Source organism: Mirounga angustirostris, unplaced genomic scaffold, assembly GCF_029215605.1.
Source record: "Mirounga angustirostris isolate CCGP_5_RB_7025 unplaced genomic scaffold, mMirAng1.0.hap1 SCAF_9, whole genome shotgun sequence".
NCBI classification, from domain to species: Eukaryota; Metazoa; Chordata; class Mammalia; order Carnivora; family Phocidae; genus Mirounga; species Mirounga angustirostris.
The window spans coordinates 123098653-123119817 of NW_026991717.1; the positions used below are offsets into that span (position 1 = coordinate 123098653).

At 36.2% G+C, this 21165-nt stretch overlaps 1 protein-coding gene and 1 non-coding gene across 4 annotated transcripts in view; both read right to left on the minus strand.

Moving 5' to 3' along the window:
* Nucleotides 1-21165, minus strand: part of GTF2A1 (general transcription factor IIA subunit 1) — a 43338-nt gene that overhangs the window by 13594 nt on the left and 8579 nt on the right. For all 3 annotated transcript variants that reach the window (XM_045901338.3, XM_054513826.2, XM_045901339.3), the window contains exons 3-7: nucleotides 16385-16589; nucleotides 14537-14601; nucleotides 8999-9074; nucleotides 7728-7861; nucleotides 4632-4952 (exon numbers count right to left, since the gene is read on the minus strand). In XM_045901338.3, coding sequence (XP_045757294.1) covers nucleotides 4632-4952; nucleotides 7728-7861; nucleotides 8999-9074; nucleotides 14537-14601; nucleotides 16385-16589 — 801 coding nt within the window. The remainder of the gene's footprint in view (nucleotides 1-4631; nucleotides 4953-7727; nucleotides 7862-8998; nucleotides 9075-14536; nucleotides 14602-16384; nucleotides 16590-21165) is intronic.
* On the minus strand, nucleotides 15223-15366 carry LOC123862768 (small nucleolar RNA SNORA79). The gene has a single exon (XR_006795437.1). It is a non-coding gene; the product is annotated as a small nucleolar RNA SNORA79 (small nucleolar RNA).

Below are 21165 nucleotides of genomic sequence, written 5' to 3' on the forward strand. Positions count from 1 at the left end.
TTATTTTATTTTTTTTAAGATTTTTATTTATTTATCTGACAGAGAGAGACCACGATAGAGGGAACACAAGCAGGGGGAGTGGGAGAGGGAGAAGCAGGGTCCCTGCTGAGCAGGGAGCCTGATGTGGGGCTCGATCCCAGGACCCTGGAATCATGACCTGAGCCAAAGGCAGATGCTTAACGACTGAGCCACCCAGGCACCCCTAGGTCTTACTTTTAGGTCTTTGATCCATTTTGAGTTAATTTTGTGTAAGGTGTGAGGTAAGGGTCTAATTTCACTGTTTTGCATGTGGATATTCAATTATCCAAGCTACATTTATTAAATAAGACCATTCTTTTCCTACTGAATAGTCCTGGCCCATGTAAAAATTTTGTAAAATGATAGCATACATAGCAGTATTCCACATAAAAAAAGACACACCTAGGAGCGCTTGGGTGGCTCAGTCGGTTAAGCATCTGCCTTTCGCTCAGGTCATGGTCCCAGGGTCCTGGGATCGAGCCCTGCAACGGACTCCCTGCTCCATGGGAAGCCTGTTTCTTCCTCTCCCACTCCCCCTGCTTGTGTTCCCTCCCTCACTGTGTCTCTCTCTGTCAAATAAATAAATAAAATCTTAAATAAAAAAAAAAAAAAAAGGACACACCTAAAGCTTAGGGATCCAAAAAATGTGAAAGTAAAGGAATGAAAGGAGCTACTCTAACTAAAATAAAGTTGGTACGGTTCTATTAATATCACACAAAACAGACTGTATGGGCAAAAAAAAATTACTAGAGATAAATAGCAGGAAACTACATAATCATAAATGGCTCAATTCACTGGAAAGTGTACGTTTAAGCTTATGTGCATCCACTTTTAGGTTCAAAATATAAAAAGCGTAATGACAAAACAAATAAATACACCATCATAGTAGGAGATCTGAACCTATCTCACTCACTAATGGATGATGGTGTAAGCACACAAAAAATATGAGTAAGGATATATAATATCCAAAGAATCTAATTCTAATAGTACGTATAGGAGACAACCAACAACTGCAAAAAGTCTTTTCAAAATATACAGGAAGCATATGCAAACACTGACCACATAAAGCAAGTCCCAGTCAATTTCAAAGGTGGTTCCTCACACATTACACAGATCATAACTCTACAAATAAAACTGTTAAGTCAGAACAAGAATTAATGAAACAGAAAAGAACACACTAGAGAGAATAAAGCTAAAAGTTGATTCTTAAAAAACATTAATGAAATCAACATACCTCTGGCTAGACTGAACAAGAAAAAAAGAGCAAGAAGGCACAAAATCAGAAATGAGAATATAAAAAAGAAAATGACTACAAAGGATTCTGGCATCAAAAAGATGATTATCATTAACTTTATGTTAACTTAAAAATTTACATATGTAGCCTAGAAAAATAAAATTTATCCAAACTGTCTCAAAAAGAAATAACTTGGAACAGAGTAAGGACATTACTAGGATCAGATAATTTTAGCAGCATACTCCAATATTCAGAGAATTAAGTATATCTTTTAAAAAAAAAAAAAAAGGAAGTCCAAGGAAGACAGAGCACTCACCAGAATTCATTTTATAATGCTATCACAAACCTGAAAACCTAGCAAGAAGAGTATGAGAACAGAAAATCACAGAGAGTACATGAACGTACATGAAAAAGTCCTGAACAAAGTGAATTGAGGAATTCATCAAAAGGGTAATACAGAATGATCAAGTTGTGCTACCCAACGAACACAAAATTGGCTATAAGTAGAAAACCAATTAGTGCAATTAGTTATTAAATAACAGATTAAGGATAAGAAATTTTATGATTATCTAACAGTTGCAGAAAAACTAACAAAATTCAACATTCATTTAGAATTTAAAAAAAACAAAGCAAAGCTTAGTTAATTTGAATAAAAGGGACCTTCTTTAACCTGATAAAAGATGCCCATAAAAAGCCTATAGTAGGTCATCTGGGTGGCTCAGGTGGTTAAGTGACTACCTTCAGCTCAGGTCATGATCCTGGAGTCCCAGGATGGAGTCCCACATGGGGATCCCTGCTCAGTGAGTAGTCTGCTTCTCCCTTTCACCCTCCCCCACCCTCATGCTCTCTCTCTCATCTCTCTCTCAAATAAATAAATAAAATCTTTAAAAAAAAAAAAAAGCCTATAGTAAACATTATACTTAATAGTGAACCACAGAAAGGGTTCCTTTTAAAATTAAGAACACGATAAGGCTGCCTGCTATTTCTAATTAATATTGTTCTAGAGGGCTAAGCCAATGAGGCAAGAAAAACTTCATGTTTAATATTTGATTGTCTATAGAGAAAACATGAAAGAATCAAAGATGCTAAATCTCATCAGTAATCAAATTAAAACCAAAAAGAAACACCATTGTCTACCTATTAGACTGGCAAAAATTAAGAAGCCTGATGATATTAAGTATTGGTGAAGACATATTAGTACAACAATTTGGCATTTTATTGTAAAGTTGAAAACGTGCATGCCTTAGAATCCAGTAATTCAATGGTTAGGTATAACACTTAAAAAAAAAGTCACGCAGGGTGCCTGGGTGGCTCAGTTGGTTAAGCGACTGCCTTCGGCTCAGGTCATGATCCGGGAGTCCCGGGATCGAGTCCCGCATCAGGCTCCCTGCTCGGCAGGGAGTCTGCTTTGCCCTCTGACCCTACCCCCTCTCATGTGTTCTCTCTCATTCTCTCTCAAATAAATAAATAAATAAATAAATCTTTAAAAAAAAGTCATGTGGGCGCCTGGGTGGCTCAGTTGGTTAAGCAACTGCCTTCGGCTCAGGTCATGATCCTGGAGTCCCAGGATCGAGTCCCGCATCGGGCTCCCTGCTCGGCGGGGAGTCTGCTTCTCCCTCTGATCCTCCCCCTCTCATGCTTTCTGTCTCCCATTCTCTCTCAGATAAATAAAAAAATCTTAAAAAAAAAAAAAAAAAAAAAAGTCATGCATATGTGTCCCCAGAAGACACACTCCAAAATATTTTGTAACTGTAAGTGTAAACAAATAGAAACAACCCTAATGCCCATCACATCAGAAAAGAAATGGAGAAATAAACTATGGTATATACAACAGTGAAAATAATTAACCAGTATATACAACAACTTAGATGAACCTCAGAAATACCACCTTGAGAGGGGAAAAAAAGGGCAATCAACTTGCAGAAGAATAGAGAATTACTCCATTTATGTTATAAATGGGCATTCAACACCAAACACTATGCTCTTTAGGAATATAAATACAGATGGTGAACATGAAGGCAAGTTGATGATAAACACAAAATTCATGAGCACGATTACTCTGATGACACAAGGAAGAGGATGCGGGTTGGGGAGAGGTACTCAAGGGAATTTAATAAAATAATGGATTATATGTTTTTAAAGATTTTACTTATTTATTTATTTAGAGCACTGGTGAGCAGGGGTGAGGGGCAGAGGGAGATGGAGAGAGAGAATCTCAAGCAGACTCTGAGCTGAGTGTGGAGCTTGATGCCAGACTCAAATCCCATGACCCTGAGATCATGCATGACCTGAGCTGAAATCAAGAGTAGGACCTTAACTGACTAAGCAACCCAGGCACCCCGTAATGGGATTATTTTTAACTAGATGTGGACATAAGGGTGTTTTTATGTTAAAATATTTTTTATTCATTTGTATCTATTCAATATTTAATGAAACAGTATTTTTTAAAAACATTAAAGAATTTTGTCCTAAAATAAACAAAATTACATCTTAAGTTGAAGAAAGCAATTAACAAAGGAAACTGTGGTTAAGACAAACATCTTGAGGGACACCTGGGTGGCTCAGTTGGTTAAGCAACTGCCTTCGGCTCAGGTCATGATCCCAGGGTCCTGGGATCGAGCCCCGCATCAGGCTCCTTGCTCAGCGGGGAGCCTGCTTCTCCCTCTCCCTCTGCCTCTGCCTGTCTGCTCCCCCTGCTTGTGCTCTGTCAAATAAATAAAAATAAAATCTTAAAAAATAAAAAAAATTTTTAAAGAAAAACATCTTGAACACAAGTAACCGGTTAAGCAGGAACACTGAGAAAAACAAAGATATATTTATATGCTTCTAGAAATATATAACTAAAGATGAATAAGAATGGTTTGCTTAACTCAAGAAAGATACTAAGAGTAGATAAAGTGATGTAAGGAACTAGTATAGAATACAGACCAAAAGGAAGTTATGAATAAGTCTGTGACATTTAGCTTTTTCCTCAAGTCTCCTCTCTTCCCAGATGTTGCCATACCTTTTTAATTACTGAGGCAAAGATTAACCTCATTTTATGTGTTCTACCAATGCCTTATGTTTAAATCACATCATGAATGCATAAGCCAGAAAATTAGAATTACTTGCATTCTCTCTACCCCCTTTATAAATACAACTCAATATGATAACATTTTTTATTACTAGCTATAAGAAACAGTATTTTATGATGATAAATACAACCAGAACCATTTAAAAACCTTATTAGGTTAAAACAATCTAACTTTATATTTAAAATCCTATATTGTATAACACCTTAACAGCCTCTGAAAAAATAGAATATAATTCATCAGTTTGGCACCAAGTAAAAGAAATGACTGAGTAGTTTCTCATTTCAATTCTTTTACTACAAACTTACTTCTTCTACCTGCCCATCCTCAGCTCCATCTTTCTCTTTGTCTTCCTCTTCATCATCATCATAGTCTTCTTCTTCATCTTCATCTTCTTCAGATGACGTATCCCCGGTTCCATCAACCTGTAACACCAGTGGGGCTTGTGCTTGAGCAGGCTGGGCCTGTGGTTGCTGCTGGCCAGCTGCAGTTATCTGTGCTTGCGCCGGGGTAGGTGCAGCCACCGTTGTAGGTATAACTTGAGTCTTATTTCCTGTAAATAAGATTTGTTGTGGCTGAATGATGACACCCGTCTGTGGTGAAATCCCTCCAGGAAGAGGGGCCAGTACCTAAGGCAAAAGAAAACCATATTAAAGAAACTAGTGGGAGTACCAAGTAGCCCAGTTTCACTTTGTGGTACAGAGAAATAGGCGTAAATGCTGAAGAATCACCAAAAATGGCCATATCTCATATGGCTAAAAACCACCAAAGCATAAAAGGAGTTTAACTAGTATAATGATCCCACTTCTATTTTACCATTCAAAGTTCTGAAGGAAAAAAAGATTTTCTGAAAATATTTACTGAGCACTTGCTATGTACATGGCAAATTCCAAACCAAGAGTTACACATATGATTAATTTACTTGCTTGATGTATGGACAAGTTTAGTGACTTGCCAAGCTTGTAGTCACGAAGAGGCAAAATTTTAACCCAGGCTTTCTGATTCTGCTCTAATTATTATGTTGCACTGCCTCCCTGTGGAGAACACTGCACTGAAGATGTGAAGTCTTGGGCCCCAGTTTTGTCTAAGATCCCAGATTGAGATATAGCAAAGGCATGTCACTTAACCTCTTTTGGCTTTCGTCACTTCACTGTCAAACTAGAATCAATGGTTCTCAACCCTGGCTGCAAATTACAACCACCTGGTAGCTTAAAAATACTGGTACTTGGGCCCCACTCCTAGTATTCTGATTTAATTGGTGTGAGATGAAATCTAATCATTTAAAGCTCTCCAGCTGGGGCGCCTGGGTGGCTCAGTCGTTAACCATCTGCCTTCAGCTCAGGTCATGATCCCAGGGTCCTGGGATCCAGCCCCACATCGGGCTCCCTGCTCAGTGGGAAGCCTGCTTCTCCCTCTCCCGCTCCCCCTGCTTGTATTCCCTCTCTCACTGTGTCTCTCTCTGTCAATTAAATAAATAAAATCTTTAAAAAAAAAAAAAGCTCTCCAGCTGATTCTAACCATGCAACCACACCAGATCAGATGATTTCTAAAGTTCCTTTCTGCTTCTGCATCTAGAATTCTAAAGTAAACCATAACTCAAAAGAACATAATAACAAATATTAACTGTATCTTTTACAATAAATGTATCTATAATTACATGTGTTAATAAATAAAAAGAGAATACCTAGTGATAAATAAAAAACAGTGAATGGCAATTACTTGCCTTTAGGTTCAAGGAATGCAAAATAAGACAGTATTTCCCTTAAGAAATTTATGGATTAATGGTGCAATAGACAAAGCAGTAACACAACTCAAAAGATAGAAGGTGTAACAGAAGTATGATATGGTGTTAAGAGAACACAGGAGAGAGGACTAAATTCAGCTTGAGGGACAAGGTATGGTCAGGGAAGCCTTCTTAATATGTAATACTTGAGTTCTTTTGTGCTTGGAAGATTAGCCAGGCTTTTCCATTCGGTTGCTTTTTTTTGTTGGGGGGAATAAAGGGAGTTGCTAGAAGGAAGGTCAAAGGGCATTCTAAGTAGAAGAACAGCATCAAACAAAAATCTGGAAAGCTGTAAATCGACTAGATTAATGCTTCTCTGACCTTACCTCTACTATCATACTATAATATGGACATTATGTAATGTGTCTCTTTTTTTAAAGTACCTAAGTTCTTTAAGAAAATAACTATTTCTCTTTCCTCTTTGTACTCACGGTACAAGAGTTTTAACACCCAGCACAGAAGTAGGTACAAAGATCTAACTTTGATCTAAATAGCAGTTGAAGCAGATAGTTGGAAGCATGGCAAGAAATAAACCTGAAGAGATCAAAAAAATAAGATCCATAAAAAAAACAAAGATCCTATGAACCATGCTGAGGAGTTTTAGACTTTTTCCAACAGGCAATGAGAAGTCATTAAAAGATTTTAAGATTTTTAGAACAATAACTATAAAATACAGAGTAACGAGTTAGGAAGCCTAAGATTAGAGTCAGGGAAATCAATTAAGAGGATAATATATAGTATTTATTTATACACACACACAGTATATATAGTATATACACTATTGAGAGAATAATAATAGTATTTTAAGTGGGAAATTAGGAAAGCATCAAGTAAGGAAATGATGAGGAAGTCCGAGAAAAGAAAACTAGTTTCAAACATGAAGGAACTGCAAACATGTTAAAACTGCAGTCTGGAAAAAAGGAACTATTAAAAATTGGTAGGACTTCATGATACTTTGCATATTAAAAATACATAAGCTTGGGCGCCTGGGTGGCTCAGTTGGTTAAGCGACTGCCTTCGGCTCAGGTCATGATCCTGGAGTCCCGGGATCGAGTCCCACATCGGGCTCCCTGCTCGGCAGGGAGTCTGCTTCTCCCTCTGACCCTCCTCCCTCTCATGCTCTCTGTCTCTCATTCTCTCTGTCTCAAATAAATAAATAAAATCTTAATAAATAAATAAATAAATAAATAAATAAATAAATAAAATAAAAATAAAAATACATAAGCTTCATGAAACTGGATTCATGTCTGCCTTGTTCACTCCTAAATCTCCAGTCCCTTGCAAAGACTCTGATACACAGCCACATAGTAAATGCTTATTGAATGAATGCCAGATAACTTGGGAGGCTGAGGAGGCTGGATGGAGGGTGACAGAAAAGCATACTCAGAGGAATGATGAAAGATAAGCAGAGAAACAACAATTTAGTCTTAAATATATTAAATGTAAGTTAAGCTGTAAGGTATACAGAAGGAATTTACAACGACAGGATGTACAACACTGGAGAACAGTCTAAGAATTCGTAGAGATAAAGCCATGGGAAACGGGAGGAGAACCACCCGAAGAATTCATACAGGAGAAGAAAAAAGAACCCCATCATGATCATAACTTATTATTCTATTACCTGTTGTATAACAGGAGCTTGCACTCCACCAGGCTGCATTTGTGGTATAACTTGTTGTTGGAGAACCACTGACTGCTGAGGCTGGAAGATATACTGGGCACCATTGGCTGCTCTGACTACTTGAAGAAGCTGGCCTAAAGCAGAAAGTATGTATTACAAGTTACCATTTTAGCAGTGACCATCTCAAAATAAATGAATTCATAATGAATGTCAAGCCACCAAAATCCCCTAGAAATGATCGAGCAAGAAGTCTAACAATTAAGGGCTGCCATACACAACAAACATAATCCTCACCTTCTCTCAGTTCCCTCCATGTTCAAATACATTGCTTAAAATGTTTTTCCTTACTCATCATCCCTATAAAGCTCTTTTCCAATAAAGTTTTAAGAGATATAAAAGTTGATTAGAAGTTTAAATTATCTTTACTAACATGTTAAGAGTCATATAAGACCAGTAAGATCATATGTTTCAAAGGCTGTTTCTTTTGAAAGCTCTGAAGACATGAAAGTATAACAGTTCATTAATATCTTGAGCCAAAGCACCAGGATACTTAGCTTCAAAATGCTTAAAACAAAAGTTTGTTGAATTATCATTGCCACATAATACTGAGTGTATGCCTGGCTTAAACACAGAGAAGTGATTCCCTCTCTTTGTTGTTTTAGATGATACAGAATCTTCAATTAATTAAAAAGCAACAACTATATATTAATAAAATATGTAACAAGATAAACCTCTAGTTCTTTACAAATTTAGAATCTTATTAACAAAATAACAAGAAATTCTATAATTAAAATCAGAGAGAATAACTTAAAACCCATGTAAATAAATTCTTCCAACATTAATATGCCAAAAATCACAAGTAAATTTTGTCAGTCTATGCAGAGATATTATGTAAAACAGAATGCAATAAAATACTACAGGATTTAGTTTGATATCACTAATTCATTCAAGTAAGTTTAACTTATATGGCAGGTTAAGTGTGTTTAACAAAAATCTATGTAAAAAAATATTTCTATATAATCATACTTATTCAATAATAGGATTCTCATTCACAGATCAAAAGCTCAAACGCAATTTTCATCTTCTCTACTGCATCCTCAGCAGTAATTATTACTTAATGTGCTACAGTACTCAGTCTTTTTTAATAACCTAAGTAAGTCAAATGGTAAAAGAAATACTGATTTTGTCTTTCAATGAGGCCCAAACAAAGACTAGATGGTACAATTTTCTGAGTCATACATATAAATAATGGTTCCGTTACTCCTCATTACCTGAATTTGTTAGTATCTGCTGAACCGGCGTCACACCTGCAGGGAGTGCCAAGGTAGCAGCTGTAGCAGCAGCGCTCTGAAAAAACAAAGGAAAAACAATCAAAACCACATATGTGCATAACAGTACCTCAATTTCTCTCTGGCACATTTTCACAGTATTTGAAGTTTATCGTTTAGTACATACTAAAATGAAAAGTTTTAGCAGCAAGACTAAACCCCATTTTATAAAATGATACAATGAAGATCATCTAGCCTAAATGCCTTACTTAAATACTTCAAACAACGAAGCAGGATAATATAATTGGGGTGTTTTTTCCCCTGGAGAATGTGCTCTAAGGAAACCTCACACATACTGACAATGCCATACAATTATAAAAATATCCATTCCATTATTTCTTTTCCTACTGTATATCCTTACTCCCAATTCCTTGTTGTCAATTACAGTTGACCCTTAAGCAATGCAGGGGCTAAGGGCACCAACTCTTCACACAAGTGAAAATCCACATATAACTTTTGACTTCCCAAAAACTAAATAGCCTACTGTTGACCAGAAGCCTTACCAATAACATAAATGGTCAATTAACACCTATTTTGTATGATATATATGTTATCTATTTTATTCTACAATAAAGTAAGCTAGAGGAAAGAAAATATATACCTTATTTATCTAAAATAACCATATTTATCGGAAAAATCTGCATATAAATGGACCCATACAGTTCAAACCCAAATTGTTCAAGGTCAACTGTAATATACTTGAAGCAAAATGTTAAGTATCTTCATTTTAGAATTCTTAGTATTTTTAATTTATACTAGAATCAACAGGGTTTTAAAGAAAACCTTGTATCAGAAGGCTGAGCTTCTTTAGCTAGCAATTCTACGATGCCCTAAGATGACAATATTGGCACTATATGTAGGTGAAACATACATTAATAATAGTTTTATTGACACAAAAAAATACCTAAAAATCTTAAAAGTCACCAACTTTAATTTCTACATTTTAAAATGGAGGTAGTATCTGACATTTAAGTCAAAAAAAAAAAAAAAATACATGGGTGTACTCTGAATCTCTTTAAATCCAGGATAAATTTTTCATTTACTGCTTCTGGAGACTTCTCCTCTCCCCTTTCCTCCAAAAGAATTACACCACATTTTTACTGTTTTTTTAATTCTATACTCAAAGTAGTTCCATGCATCTCACTGTAACTATATATAGAGGTAATTTTTCTCCCTCATCCTTCAATCTTTTTAAAGGGACCAAGCCTTCACATACCAATCTAACATACACATTTTTAGAAACACCTCTATTTGGTAATCTCTGAGAAATAAATTTAACTATGCTTTGAAGATGCTAATGCCAGAGAAGTCAACAATTCTTGGAAAATTATACGCAAGTAGGTTCATGACACTACTATCTAGTCTAGACTCCAAATACAGTGTTCTAAGAAAATGTGCTTCTTGTTGCCATTTGATAGGCCTAACTAGTTTCTACATCTAAAGCCCCAAATTCCCACTATGTCCCCAGAATCCAGACATAGCCCCACCAGGTTCTTTTCATGAAATGCAGCTTCTGCATTTCATTTATTTTAAATAAATCTTGTCTGTATAGACAAATGAAAGGTAATTTAAGTCTAAGGAACACATCAACAACCACTTACTACTGAGAAATTCTCTTCAGAAATATTAATATTCAGATTTCATAAGATTAATAGATCTCCCTCTACTGGCAAAGTGACAACTGTAGTTTCTACACAGCATACATGACACAATAACCACTTGCAAACCTCTGCACATTCAAGATGCTATCAATAAATATCTGTTGACTGACATACCATACACAATCCATCTTTTATCAATGCCTACTGAAAATTTCTTCTTGTATTTTATGAAACAACCCTAAAATGAATAATGCATTAGAGCAATTATTTCATAAAGAGAACCTGCAAAACTGGTTTGATATAAGGTCCTGTTTTGTAGGTTCCCTGAAATAGCTTTCTCCCTAATATATTATCACTATCCTACATTCTTATTAAAGTACATAACTTTTTTTTTTTTTTTAAGATTTTATTTATTTATTTGACAGGGAGAGACACAGCGAGAGAGGGAACACAAGCAGGGGGAGTGGGAGAGGGAGAAGCAGGCTTCTCGCCCAGCAGGGAGCCCGATGCGGGGCTCGATCCCAGGATCCTGGGATCATGACCTGAGCCGAAGGCAGACGCTTAACGACTGAGCCACCCAGGTGCCCCAAAGTACGTAACTTTTCAATGTTCATTTCCAAAGCATGCCTAGCTTTTAAAAAAATCAAAAAAATCAAAACTGGAATAAAATCTTGCCATCTGCAATGACATGGACGAAGCTAAAGTGTATTACATTAAGTGAAATAAGTCAGTCAGAGAAAGACAAATACTGTGTGATCTCACTCATATGTGGAATTTAAAAAAGAAAACGGATGAACATATGGGAAGGGGGAAAAGAAAAAGAGGAGGGAGGAAAAACAAGCCATAAGAGACTCTTAACAAAAGAGAACAAACAGGGTTGATGGAGGGAGGTGAAGAGGGAATGGGCTAAAGGGGGATGGGTATTAAGGAGGGCAATTGTTGGGCGCCTGGGTGGCTCAGTCGTCAAGCGTCTGCCTTCGGCTCAGGTCATGATCCCAGGGTCCTGGGATGGAGTCCCACATTGGGCTCCCTGCTCTGCAGGAAGCATGCTTCTCCCTCTCCCACTCCACCTGCTTGTGTTCCTGCTCTCGCTATGTCTCTCTCGGTCAAAAAAATAAATAAAACCTTTAAAAAAAAAAAAAAAAAGGAGGGCAATTGTTATGATGAGCAATGGGTAGTGTATGTAAGTGATTAATCACTGAATTCTACTCCAGAAACCAATATAGCACTGTATGTTAACTACCTAAAATTTAAATTAAAAAAAGAAAACGGAAATCAATCAAATGGGTATCTTTGAATCAGTAATAATAATTCAAACAAACAAAACCAAAAAACTTTTATTTGTAAAGAGCCTACAGTGACTGTACTTCAGAACATATAAAATACATGGGGCAGGGGCGCCTGGGTGGCTCAGTTGGTTAAGCAACTGCCTTCGGCTCAGGTCATGATCCTGGAGTCCCAGGATCGAGTCCCACATCGGGCTCCCTGCTCGGCAGGGAGTCTGCTTCTCCCTCTGACCCTCCTCCCTCTCACTCCTTCTCATGCTCTCTGTCTCTCGTTCTCTCTCTCGCAAATAAAATCTTAAAAAAAAAAAAAAAAAATACATGGGGCAAACACTGAAAACATCAACTAAAATACTAAAATACCCATAAATGCTAACACCTTTTACTGATAGATGTTTCTGACCTATGATCTGTTTAAATACATGCTCTTCAGAATCAAGGGAGACATAACAAGTAAGAGATGGGCCACTAATTTTGCCCCAGTCTCTTTAAACACTATTTTAATTCAAAATTTTCTTTCAAAACTTAAAATTCTTGGAAATCAGATGGGCCTACTGCAAGTCATTCTACAAAATTTTCTGTTTTAAAAGGACAAAAGTCAGAGCGCCTGGGTGGCTTAGTGTTTTAAGTGGCCGATTCTTGATTTCGGCTCAGGTCATGATCTCAAGGTCCTGGGATCAAGCCCTGTGTCTGCCTTTGCACTCAGCGGGGGGCCTGCTCCCTCTCCCTCTGTCCCTCCACCTGCGTTGTGTCTGCGCATGCTCTCTCTTTCCTTCTCTGTTAGATGAATAAATAAATCTTAAAAAACGAAAGGACACAAGTTACTCCCTAGGAAACAGTCTCAATAGCATAAACTGCAATATAGATCCTACAGTGACTTTCATTTTTAAGAACGGAGGTTAAGAAATTTGGGGCGTTAGACTTGAAATGTAATTTTCTGAATGATAAAAATTCTTGTGATTCCATGATAGGCTGGAATTTTGTGATTTTTATGAAGAACTGATTCCAGCAATCTGAACTACAAGGACAAATAGATATCCTTGATTCTTTTGTGAATTTAAAAACTGTAATTTCTACTATCATGTAGAAATTTGTAATTCTGTCAAGCTATAAATTTGTAAGGCTGGTATATTTAAAAAGGAGTCATTTGTCTAGTACGTAAGCCCTGTTTCCTATCTGGCTTATCAATCACAGATGAGCTTTGAGGTTAACTACTCATTACTCACCAAACAGAAGTGATTTTTTAAAATACTGCTTTTACAGGGCACCTGGGTAGCACAGCTGGTTAAGTGTTCAACTCTTGGTTTTGGCTCAGGTCATGATCTCAGAGTTGTGAGAGCAAGCCCCGCATCAGGCTCTGCCGTTCTGTGTGGAGTCAGCTGAAGACTCTCTTTCCCTCTCCACGCCGCCCCCACCCATCCCTCTCTAAAATAAATAAATCTTTGAAAAATATATATTTTTGCTTTTTCATTAAAAAAAAAAGAGGGCGCCTGGGTGGCTCAGTTGGTTAAGCGACTGCCTTCGGCTCAGGTCATGATCCTGGAGTCCCGGGATCGAGTCCCGCATCGGGCTCCCTGCTAGGCAGGGAGCCTGCCTCTGCCTCTGACCCTGCCCCCTCTCATGTGCTCTCTCTCTCTCATTCTGTCTCAAATAAATAAAAATTAAAAAAAAAAAACTATCTGGGAAAAAAAATCTCATTGCTAGCAGTAAGAGATTTTTTTAAAAGCGATTCTTGCCTTTAAATAAAAGATTTGGATTAATTTAAGAATGTCAGAGGTGAGACTCCACTAACAAGTGCGTTTACTGTAAACAGAACAAAGAAAAGCCATTTATGAGAAAGTGCTGGAATAATTATTCTAATAAAACTTCATTTTAATGTCTTATTAAAAAAAACTTTAAGTATATAGATAAAGATTCTCTAAGAATCTGAAGCAGTTTTTCTAATTTTAGTTATATGGTACTGTATTTGATGGGAAATACTACATGCCCTAAATGAAATTTGAAAATTTGAGGACTTAGGTTCAGTGAATATCCTTTAGAAATACCAAAAGACTAATGCATAATAAACTCAGTTGGTTAAAATATATTTTAAAGTAATAATGTACACATTGTAATAAATCTTATTAAGCTATGCTATTGTTAAATCAGAGCAAAAATTTTTTTAAAGGTTTGGTCTTAAAAACAGTTACCCTGAACTATCCAAACAGTTCATTTTCATTTTTAAAGTTTATAATTCTTAGCATTCCTGACCTCTAGTAATTAATGGGTCTTCTGAAACAACTATAATTGGCATATTATGTTTGGTAGGTCCCCTAAACCCATTTTCCAAAAATAGCCTGGGATGAAAGAGCTCTCACAAAGCATCATTCTTTTGGTATTTTCAACAGAAAACTGCATAATTTTATGAATCTCTATGTCTAAATATCAAGTTAAACTTTAGATCTGCTGCTAAATCCAATAATTAGGAAACCAAATAAAACAGCCATTTTGTTCAAGTTTTGAATAAACTTCAGGTTGTTAATACAGAACATACCTGGGCATAATCACAATTTTGAGTTAGAATAAGTAGAGCCAAAATGCTATGTTCTGAGTCTTACCATGTTTGACGCATTCATATGCTGTATCAGCTTAGAATCAGGAACTATAACTTGTGGTGCAGCAGCTGTTAAAAAAAAAAAAAGTACAAGTGCAAACAAGGAACCATGAGGCTGTTTCATAATCCTAAGAATACTATACAATGCTGAAAACTTTTTTCCTGTTTTCTGCATTCAAATGCATTCACCTATTTGATACCTCAGACTGTTATCAATTTCTACGGCAAATAACAGCTGTGATATACCCATCTTATACTAGACAACATCAACTCTCTAAAATAAAAAAAAAGATTTGAATAACAACACCTAAGGATACAAAGGAATTTGGGAACATGAAGTAATGAGATACCTAATATATATTTATACACACACACACACACACACACACAGCTCTGTGCATTCTTAAACTGGAAATTTTCAAACACAACTTAATTGTCTTGCTAACTCAATATTGTTTTGTTGATATACTACTACTGTTAGAATGAGTTAGTAACCCATTAAGAATGAGCTCAAAAAAACTATTAACTAGTTGTCTTTAATCTACATAGCCCTCTTCCCCCATTTGACAGTTGCCAGAATCTTGTTACTTCCACCAACTTTTTAAAAAACATAAATCAGAAATAATGGCAATGTTAAAAAAAAATGGAAGAAAGGAAGAATGGCAATGTTACATAAGTATAAAAGGAGCTAAGTGTTTGATTCCACAAATTTCAGAGAATAAACAGATAATCCCATTATCCTAATATTCTCTGAGTGAAGAAAATCAAATTTTAATTTATGATGACCTAAAATCCTAGTGCCAGGCCTGAAGGCAATAGGAGGAACAGTCATCAAAACAGATCAAAAGGATAAAATTATTTGATGCAGGTATAGAATAAAACCAAATATTAAGTCTTATTTGGTATAAACAGCAAAACAATCCAAACAGACATTTCTACCATGCATTACTTACTATATATCACTATCAATTTTAAGTCTTATATATTCTCAGATACTCTCAAATGAGGCAAATGGGTAACTAAACCGTTACCTTAAAATAAAACTTTTCATTTATCTTCATTCTCCTCTCCAGTAACAAGATTTACAAAACTTAAATGCTAGGTAAGTTTCATAACCAAATACATATGTGTCAAGACAGAAAATAGTTATTACATGTAACAGACCAAGCTTCCTAGCCTTCTCAGGGCCCAAATTTTCCTTAGCACAGAAATGTTGGAAGAGCTACTTCACAAAGCCTTTTTTTAAAGCACAATGAAACAAATCTATAAATTTACTTGCACAGTACAAAGCACTATGGACACTCTATAAATACTTGGTTTTTCTTACCTCTAAACTAAGTAAATAAATTATGTTATGGACATATACTCTTCACTTAAAAGAAATCTAATTCAGTCAATTTACATTTAAAGTATTAGGGAATTGAAATTTCAGACTGCCACACTTACAAAACTCCCCCAGTGTTTAAGATGTATTTATAAAAACCAAACTTAAATGTCTTTGAAGAAACAAATCAATTTCATAAAGAAAGTAGGTAACGATTTTACCACATAAAATAACGAAACCCTTAGTAAATAAATCTTTATAGGTCTGATGTATTTTAGGATATCCACCATTATGTAGCCTCCTCAAAAAAAATATTAATACGCTTATATCATCTTAGGCTCTCAACTAGTTAACTATTTGTTTATCATTACTACAATACAGAATCCACGTTTTATACAAAATTTGTACGTAAATACACACAGACTACCCACTCAGTCAATAGAAAGGAAAAACCTACAGTATCTCTCTTCTTTGAAAATGACAAATTTCATTTCCAAGTTGTAAGCAGAAAAATATATCCAATCTCACCTTGCTGTGATGCAGGAATAAGGACCTGCTGGGTCTGCGCCTGCTGAGGTACCGTCTGCTGTGGCTGAGTTTGCTGATGGTGGTGGTGGTGGTGATGTTGCTGTTGCTGGGGTTGATGCTGCTGCTGAACTTGCAATAAAAGCTGCTGCTCTTCCGAATGAAATCCATCTACTGCCCTAGACTGCATTAGTTTATTCTCCCACAACTAAGGCAAAGAAAAGTAAGGAACATTCTAAGTGAATGTTAGTGAAGATAACTCTGAACATGTGGACAAACCATATTTTACTAATCTGTTTATAAAATTCTTTCATTTTCAAAACTGATAAAACCAATCTCTAATAAACCAATCTAATTCTTACCCAAGTATATACAATAATGAAAATTAATTTTAAAGTATCAAATTTATTTTTTGCTACTTTGGAGTAATGAAAAATTTTGTTTCTTTTTATATCTTCAAACTTTCTTCAGTAATTCCTTAGTAATCCCAGGCAGAATTTCATATAAGCAATTTTTTAATAATCAAAGATTACCTTTTTTTTAACATCAAATCAATTCTTCACTATTTTCATGGAAATCTCCCTTTAATGAAATATCTAATTTTTAAATTATACATATAAAACATAAATTCATCTTTTCTTGATCTGAACAATGAGAAACGTTACAGAGGCAATCCTCAAGTTAGAAAAGCCTAACTTTCCATCTGTCTGATCCTATGCAAGAAAAAAGAAACAGCAATGCCCAATGCTTTTAGAGGCACTCTCAACCCTCCACACCTTTTGAAATTCTCCCCCATCTTCCATCATGACAAGGAATAACAATCCTTTTTTGCTTTGCCACTTCTCTATTTTCTCCTCTCACCCTAGGACAGCTATTACAATGGGGAAAAAAAAAATCAGACATGGGCAAAAGACAGAAAATAAAATATTTATGACTATTTCATACTTTTCCCTAACACATTTCCTCTCTACCAGACTTAGTGTTCAATGTGGAGAACCTCAACCCTTATAATAAATTGCCCAAGAAAGAAACAAACCATTTTTCAGATATACAAATGAAATGTAATTCAGTTATTTTGGGGGCACCTGGGTGGCTCAGTCAGTTAAGCGTCCGACTCTTGATTTTGGCATTAGGCTCTGCACAGTCTGTTTGTCCCTCCTCCCCCCTCCCCGCCCCCACTCTTGAGCACACTTGTACTCTCTCTTTCTCAAAGAAAATATTTTAAAAATAATAATTCAGTCATTTTGTACACAAGCACCTAGCACCTACACACATTTTGTTTTCTCCCCTAGGATATGCTCGTGGAATATTGCCTAACACACCTTAGACTTCTATCAGATCCTTCAAAAAGGATCCTTTTACCATACTCACAATGATCTTTATCATCTTCCAACACTTCCAACTGTTCTAGAAATTGTATATTTGTAGCTACATGCTAATAACATTTCCAGCATATCTCTAATGGCTTGCTAAAAAAGTAAACTAAAGGTCAATCTCCCAAAGCAACCATTCCCCTTAGCAAGCTATTTAGATTTGCCTGAAGCCTATTCTTATAGAGAGAGTAACAATCTCTCTCTCACGGGTTGTTGTAAGGACTCAGTAACATATTTATGCAAAACGTTGATCAGAATCTAGCATAAACTCAGTGACCAATAAATGTTAGTTTTCATTATTACGGTTGTGGTGCTATTAATAGTGTAATAGAGCATTACACCAAAAGTAAGAAACACAGTCCTGGTTTGGCCACTATTCGGCTTTGTGGACAAATTATGTATCTTTCTTGGGCATTTTCCTCTTTATCTAAAAAGAGGACAGAGCGCCTGGGTGGCTCAGTCGTTAAGCATCTGCCTTCGGCTCAGGTCATGATCCCAGGGTCCTGGGATCGAGTCCCACATCGGGCTCCTTGCTCAGCGGGGAGTCCGGTTCTCCCTCTCCCTGTGTCTCTCTCTGTCAAATAAATAAATAAAATCTTAAAAAAAAAAAAAACTTTAAAAATAAAAATAAAAAGAGGACAAATTGAATTACTTCTAAAATCACTTCCAGCTAAGAAATCTAAGTCTCTGAAAAATCTCAAATTAAAAACAGCTAGAGTTCCTCCTAGGGTAACAAAGAATTATTTTCTGAGAGCTCAAGTTGTATCTGGTTCATCTCTGTAGAGTAGGCATCTAGCATAGCACACAGGACAAAACGGACACTTACACACTGAATAAAATACATTCCAACTAACATATTTCATACAAAGGTTCCTGAACAGTCTGCATTCACCCAAAACTTCTACACTTCTTTTGTGTGTTCTAAAACAAAACAAAACCTGGCCTCTGGTAAACCAAAAATCAAGGTACCATTGTTTATATGCTTTAAGATACAGTTGTTTAAACCATGATTTTTTAAAAAAAATTTTAAGATTTTATTTATTTATTTGACAGAGACAGCGAGAGAGGGAACACAAGCAGGGGGAATGGGAGAGGGAGAAGCAGGCTTCCTGCTGAGCAGGGGAAAGCATTGTTCCAATCTATCCTTACTGGTATGGCCCTGGTTCAAGTCCTTTCCTCTCACCAGTACTACCATAAAGTGTAATGACTAAGCCCACTGAGCTCCCCACATCAAGTCATAAATTCTACAAATGATTCCTGAGATCTCCTATGTACTAGACACTATTAGAGGCACTGAGAACAGACAGTGAACAAACCTGACAAAAATCCTCCTCCTCACAGGGTCTACCTTGTAGTGAAAACTTGCTCTTCCAATCTATCCTCTATAAATCAGTGGTCCTCAAAATGTGGTCATCAGCATCACCTGAGAACTTGTTAGGCATACTAATTCTCAGGCCCCACGCCAGACCTACTGACTCAGCAACTCTGGGGATGGAGCCAAAAATCTGTTTTAATAACCTGTCCAGGTCACTTTAATGCACGCTATTAAAGTCTAAACCAATGCTTTTCAAAGTGCACACTGCAACCCATTAGTGGGTTGTTAAAAGTCAATTTAATTTTTTTTTATTTTTTGGTATATGTTATTGAATTAAAAAGAAAATGTCAGACTGTGCCTCTATCAGGTCAGAATCTCTGGAGCAGAGGTCCAAAAATCTGCATTTTAACTAGCACCGCAGAGAATCTTTCTCACGTAAAGATCAAGCTCCTTAATACAGAATTATGTTACTTCTCTGCTACTGTAACTTGCATTCTACTTTCCTAACAGTGTCAAAGTACTTGCAGTTCCCTGAATATACCATACATATCTCGTGTCTAAATCTTAGTAAACTATTCCGACTAGTAGTCTTCCCTCATGATTCCCTAAACAATGGAAACGTCAAAGTCACACAGCCTCAAGAGAAATCACTCACTGCCTCCAAACCCTAGAAATATTTCTATCATACTTTTCACACTAAGTCTACCTTCTCTACTGAAGTATGAACTCCTTCAAGGCAGAGACTTATTCAGGAGTTAACAAAATGACTAAGAACTTATCAGACATTTAGTAATTTCAAAGAAGAAAAGGGAAAACAAACTGTTGTTTTCTAGCATAATGTTTCTCTGTAAGGATGCTACTGACATTTTGGCCAGGACAATTCTTTATTGTACAGGGTAGTGCCACAGGAAGTGTACAGAAAAAACAACATTCCTGGCTGTAGCTGACTAAATGCCAAAGGTGCCCACTAGTCATTAAGACAAGCAAACATGGCCCCACACATTTCCAACTGCTGGGGCTGGGTAGGCAGCAGAGGAAAAAAGGGTGTTGGAGTAGTCTATTGAGAAGCCACATTTACTAAGTACCAAATACTATCCTAGGTAACGTGAAAAACACAAATATAGTACTGTACAAATACTTAGCATTAAACTTATAATATCAAATAATATAAAATTCAAATCAGCTAAATGTTTTAATCCAATTTCTTCTTTATGATTTTAATTGTATTTATCAAAATACTGTTTTTTAAATATCAGCTATTTAAAACAAACAATGCAATACTGTTTTCGGCAACAGTGATCATATTAATACTACTGACAACAATCAAGAATACTGAATTGTTATGTATTTATTTATTTTGCGTAGGAAACAGAAGAATTCTCTTTATTTTTATAATACTATTTTCCCTCCAACACAGTAGCTTTTATTTTTGGCAATCCTATTTCATCAATCTTTGCCAGGTCTCTGAAATTAGACATGGAGAAAACTCATTTTCTGTTCCCCAAATGGCTCTAATGTACATCTATAGATCATATTAACTAGATTAATCCTGTATTGTATTCTTACTGTGTACTTTGCGAGTAACTTTACACGTACAGACTCATTTTTACAAAATCCTCTAACACAGACATTGTTACTATCTCCTTTTTACAGAAAAAGAACCTGAAGAACAGTAAGTTAATTTATCTAAGACCACCAACTCGTAGCAGACAAAAGTGGGAAATAATCCAGGCAGTCTGACTCCAGTGTTCCCAGTCAAGGAACCTGGACCCTGAGAGTGAAGACTGAATGTCCTTTAAATTCTACACCCTAGACCCCTCGCTTGCCTCATCCTAATCCCAGCTCTGGTCCAAGTTTTAATCTCTACAGTATACTGCTGCTATTACAAAAGGTCTAGTCACAACTCTGGTACCTTCCTTTTTACTGGTTATTGTGTATGTCATCTGGAGACAAAAGGCCTACGTTCAAGTCTCTATCATTTGCTAAATGACCTTATCAAAGGATATTCCCTCTGAGTCTATTTTTTGATCTACAAATTTGCGATTAAATCTACTATTTCCTGGCAGTTTGCCAGGCTAGAAATTTGAAGGATTCTA